Here is a 6,000-nt window from a genome sequence, read left to right on the forward strand (position 1 = left end):
TTGTTGGTTTTTTTTTTGCCTAGTGGAAACTTAAAAAAGTATTTATCGAAGCAACTCTTTGCCAAGCTTCGCAACCATGCTATTAATGAACTTTACCTTACCCCAAGTGCTGTTTACCCAGTATGTGCCATAATCCCCATATCTCTTCCTTAACCCTTTGCTTGCCAACTTCTCTTTAAGACGTGCAAAATATCTGCTAAAAATGCCTGCTTTGCTCAGATTTGTGAAAATGTTGAAAAATGTTGTGTAAAAAAAAAAAAAAGATTATATTTCCTATGCAAGGTAGACATTACAGGTCATTATGATGAATAAATATATTTGCTTGGCAAATTTCACACCTATTTTGACAAATTCACTTGCCAATCAAAGGGGTCCATTTGCTGAGGTGTTGACATGCAAAAAAAAAAGTGTCAACTTTTTTTCACAAGTGGTGTCCTAGTACAGGTCATCCTTTTGTCAATGCTGACAACCTTTTGTAGCTACCATTCCATTCTTCAGTGCAGATTACTATATCATTCCCTTCCATAGTATGCAACATGACCATTGTAGTCTATAAACTACTTGAGCTGTGAAAGTTAACAAAGACTCTGGCAACGTGCTCATCCACAACTCTGTGGAAGAGAATGTTGCTGACATGGTCATTAGCTCACCCAGGGGTAGGCAACCCATGGCATTAATATTATGCTGTTCCATCCCTCACAGTGGGGACCTTTGTGGTAAAAGCACCTAAGCATGGCCTGCATAACTTATAAAGCCTGAATGAACCCTGCCACAGTCTGTCTAATAACAATACAAAATCCTGAAGCGGGCCCAGGTCTTCAAACTACAAATGACTTCATCGGTCTGTCCTAAACAAGCAAGTGTCTAAAGAGAGGACAGGGGAGCCAGTAAACAAATGCATGTTTCATGTTATTTTGATAGCGATGCTCCAGAAATTGTTTGAGCTTGTGGTATGTCTGGCACTGAAAGGAAAAAAATTTCCCACCCCATATGTACACAAAAGCCAACAGGACTGTGAAGCAGAACAGAAGCTGTAATAGTATTTTTGTGTATGAAGTCCAACAGTACTCAAAGCGCTTGTGCTACTGTGCTGTCCATGTGAGTGTGAAGTAGAGCATTAATGCCCGGTACCTGGCATGTTTCTAGCTCTAGCAAAGTGAATCATTTTGAGAAGATGGCATAAAGCGTGCACTACCAGCACATACAATATGAGCAGCACTACAACCTTTCATTTTTATATTTTCTTTCCCCTTTTGGTAACTTTGCCTTTCCAGAAAATAATAATTTATAGAAGGGAATGAATGTATTATGCAAAGGTACAGATGGAACTTTAAGCAAATCAATTGGGCTTTGCCAGCGGTCTAGTTTTCTGCTATTTGGAAATATACAGCCTCTGGGTGTTTTTACATAAATGTATTTCCTGTTATATATGTGCAAACTATATAAAGGAAATATACACTAGTTTTTCGTGGTTGTTGTTTATTTAAATGTAGCTTCATGACGTAACCATATTTGTACTGGTGTGCCTGTGTCAGCTGCTCGTTTGGCAGGTGGGTGTACAATAAACAAGGATTGTTTGAAGAGCCTCTCCTAGGACCACGATGATTTGTTTTACACAGCATGGTGTTCGTTCATTGGATCCAGCAACCTCTGTTGGCATCTAGCACAAGTATTATCACTAACTGGCAAAGTTAGGTTTCCGAGTAAGAAGTCACCCACAAATAGCAAGGAGAATTGGGTTTAGTTAAAATGCTTCGTTTTGAATTTGTCCATCTTTATGAACCTTGGCCATTGTCGTTATTTTAGTGACGCTAGTCTAAACATTTAATATAGTCCTTTTACTACATTCCCTGTCTCACTCAATCTGTGTTATGCTGTGTACACACGGTGCAATAGCCTATATGGTCTGGATCAAATAGCACAGCAAGCCAAACACACGCCTTTGATTTTGACTATATAGTACAAATCTGTACAATAGTCATGGCTGCACTGTCTATTTGGCTATTCGATTTCAGCTGAACGGGAGCGTGCATCGGCATCAAATTGGGATTGAAAGCTTAAAACCATGTTTGATCTCCATTCAATGTCTTGTGATATCAGTTCGATTTTGACTATATAGTCAAAAATGAATGGTAAATCTCACCATGTGTGCACACCATAATAGATCCATATTACATAGCAGAAAAGCAAGGAAGCTACAGACTAGAGGACTGCGCACTGGCGGAGCACTTTTGATGGTTGTTGCATGGACAAGCCAGTATGCGTAGCATGGCTGTAGAGGAGAGCACGTTACAGGAATTGTTGTGAAGCAGAAAATAATCAACTTGAACACAGGAGTACTTTTGTTGTTGTGGTCAGTTGAATAGAGGAACTGTACTGGTTGCTGCCTAGGGAAATGGTAATCTCTGCCTGTATGTTTCATCAGGCAGGGGGAACAAATGCTTGTGTCCTCAACAAAACCAGTAAAGTAACCATTTCTTCCTGTTTTTTAATTTTGTACTTGTACTGTACCCAGGGGGTATATTCACTAAAAGTAGATTTTGGTTCCTGGTAAAATGAACCGAACAGAACAAGATGACTAGTGTTTCTATTCCAAATTGCTTATTTACAAAGTCATTTTTTGTTTATTTTTTTCCGTTCTGCTGTCGCTGGTGCATTGGTTTCTGTTTGTAGTTCTAAATGCGTTTTTTTTACCCTTGATAAAAAGGGTTGCTTGGAAATGTTGATACATTTCCTTGCACTCCAAGGGTTAAAAGGGTAATTGACTCACAAAGGACTGAAAATGGTTACAAAATTATACAAAAGTATTTATTTTGGCCAAAATAAGTCCCATGCACTTACTGTATATTGCCCACAAATACCTTCATTCCAGGGCTAATTAGCATAATGACATTTTAAAGCATTGCTTTGCCTTTTTATAAGTAAAGATGTATGCAGCCAGATTTCCCCACGTGCTTCTCGCCAATGTTTTTTTTCTATCATATTGATGTGTTACACAATTCCACCAAACAAATCTGTTGCTGGCAGTCCTTGGGATGCTATTTAAAGTCCTTGTTGCTGGCTGCTGAATGCGTAATTGTGGAGGTGAGTGGTATAGGCACGACTACATGGCGAGGAATAATATGCACTCATTTAGATGACATTAAGAATGTCGACATGTTTAAAATGTTCAGAATGTCAATAGTCTTTTTTTAGTGTTGGAATTAGGCAGCAGTTGGGGGTTAGGGCAGCCACCTGAATATGCTATGTCAACATACCGGCAATGAATGACAACATTTGTGCTACCCACAGGAGAAATCTGTAAAATTTTACATTAGGCTAAACTAGTTCTGAGCTTTACTATTTTGTCTGCTGGTGGTTTCAGATATGTAGTGTGGTCTGTGGTGGATACATGTTTGGGTATACGTTAATGTACCCAAGACAATTGGATCTCTTGTTCCTGCAGCTTTTTTCTTTGCTGGAGTAGTACGATCATAACTAAACTGCTCAACGGGTTTTCGACTAATGAAAAGACTGACCTAATAATTTACCCCAAAATAAAATATAAATGTGTTGCAGAATACAATAAATCAAGTAAGGGTACAGGTTTCCAAGAGTGAGTAATTTACCACTCAGTCAGAGTGATACAGAGCCCAGAGTTCTGATGGTATCCAAATCATTGACCATTATAGGAATGCAAAAATAGGATAGGTGTTCAGGGATCAGTACAAAGCAAAGAATGTCTGGCCTGCTTCTATAGTACTACAGGTTGAGTATCCCTTATCCAAATATCCATTATCCAAATTATTCTGAAAACCACAGGGAATAGCCCACACCTGTCCATGAAATAGCTTTTCAGTCGATTGTCCCATTACTCTTGGTCCCTTAAAAAAGTGGGAGGCACATATAGAAACCATTGTAATGCCTTCACTGATTTGGATGTAAATACCCTCAAATTAAAGCTAAAAATCTGCAGTAAAAGCACCTCTTTTTTGGTTAATTTCAAATCCATTGTGGTGGTGTATAGAGCCCAAAATATGAGAATTGTGTCGATGTCCCAATATTTATGGAACGGACTGTATATTTCAATGGCTAGGAGTATTTGCTAATATTGGAACCTGTCAAAATGGTGTGACATTTTGTTTTCGGTTGTTGTTAGAGGAAAGCTGTATATTTAATGTAGATGCTCATTTACTCAAAATATATTGCTTCTGAAACCAAATATTTTTTTGTTTCCAAACAGGAGTTCCATTTGGAATACGACAAGCTAGAAGAAAGGCCCCATTTGCCATCCACCTTCAATTACAATCCTGCTCAGCAAGCCTTCTAAAGACTTCCCTGTTCATGGGGTATGGCTGTCTCAGCACAATACTCAACAAAACCGCAGAACTGATGAGGCTCAGTCATTCTGGTTTTAATTCCTTGAGGATCTGGCAATTGTCTCATGCAAAGGGATCATCATTTGTGGTCCTGCCTTACTAATTATGTGCTGCCCAACAACTAGAATTGTTATTTGTTTCTCTTTAGTTTGAGCAGGGTCTGTTTTTTTTTTTTTTCTGTTTTTTTTTCTTTTTTTTTTCTTTTGGTTTTCATTTTATGCCAGCAGACAGACCTAGGTCTGTACACAGATACACACACAAGTACAGTACACTGACAAAGTTTACCACTCAGTTTCCAAATTGTACAAAGGAAGAGCGAGAGAGAGAGAGAGACAGAGAAAAAAAAACAAGATTAGACAGCAAAGTTTGCATTGTTCATTGTAGCACTATTGGTAATAAAAGAAACACATGTTTTGTGCATTTTTATGTGAAGATCCTTCTCGTATTTCATTTGGAAAGATGGGCAAGGTCACCTTCCTTCGTTTTACTCCCCCTTCAGTTTTTGAAAGGCAATTTTCTGCCATGTTCAGCCCCTTCACAGCCAGAGGAGTCTGTGTCTCATTGCAGTGCAAGGTTCTGCAGGTCCCTGTGGTAGGGAATGGGCAGACAAAAAAGAATAACTCACTGTTTAGGAGAAAGATATTGCCGCAGCCTTTGGACAATTTCCAGAGTTGCGTGTTACTGAGCTTCATCTTTCCAGAATGAGCAAAACACTGTCCAGTCTTTGTTACGATTTTGTAATAAATGTGTACATTTTTTTTAAATTTTTGGACATCACATGAATAAAGGTATGTATGTACGAATGTGTATATATTATATATATGACACCTATTTTGGAAATGTTTGCCCTGCTGTACCTCATTTTTAGGAGGTGTGCATGGATGCAATATATGAAAATGGGACATTCTGGAACTGCTGGTCAGGGGACTCCATTGTCGCCCTGTGCACTAAAGGGCCAGATTTTCAGCAGCCAAGGACATCCATACCCAAGTGAACGTGATGGGACTTAAGGAAGTGAACTGAGACAATTCACTCTGGCTGTTTGAACAGCAGCGTTTCATAGGAAGAAAAAAAAAAAGATCAATCTTGTATTTTCTGACCACATAAAGGCTTCTTCTCTTTGTAATAAAGTAGAAAAGCTCTCCTCACTGCAGTGTTGACTTTGATTTGAGATTGTGAAATCATTTCTGTTATCATGAGAAGGGTTCTATTTAATGTTAAGATCAATGGTACAACAAGTGGAGTTGAAAACGAAAATGGTAAGCGCTGAGCATATAAATGTGAGAGAAAACAGCCATCGTTTTCAATAATTGCTAATTAACACATTTTTCAAATACATATGTAATGAGTGACCGCAGTAGAGAAGTAAAGTAACCATTAATGAGGCTTTCAGATGATCAAGACCATTTGGTGAAAATGCATTTCTAGCTTCAGATGCAGTTCCCTGGAAACTGTCACGCCTCCATGACAAATCTACAGCGCTCCCAGGTACCTTCTTTCACTGTGCAGGCAGTGAACGCTGCAGACAGGCCAGGACACCTGCACACAGTCTCTCCTTTCCATCAGCGTGTCTTTCTCCCCTCTTACCTCCCACCCACTCCAGTGAGACAGGAGGCAGCAGAGGGAGATGTGAATGCTGTAT

General features: G+C 39.1%; 1 protein-coding gene across 3 annotated transcripts in view; it reads left to right on the plus strand.

Moving 5' to 3' along the window:
- Window positions 1–5,506, plus strand: part of CNOT2 (CCR4-NOT transcription complex subunit 2) — a 73,039-nt gene extending 67,533 nt beyond the window's left edge. For all 3 annotated transcript variants that reach the window (XM_083182539.1, XM_083182538.1, XM_083182537.1), the window contains one exon: window positions 4,223–5,506. In XM_083182539.1, the coding sequence (XP_083038665.1) occupies window positions 4,223–4,309 (87 nt within the window). In that variant the 3' untranslated portion in view covers window positions 4,310–5,506. The remainder of the gene's footprint in view (window positions 1–4,222) is intronic.
- Window positions 5,507–6,000: the final 494 nt, after the last annotated feature.

This window comes from Crinia signifera, chromosome 4 (assembly GCF_055691185.1).
Source record: "Crinia signifera chromosome 4, ASM5569118v1, whole genome shotgun sequence".
Taxonomy (NCBI): Eukaryota; Metazoa; Chordata; class Amphibia; order Anura; family Myobatrachidae; genus Crinia; species Crinia signifera.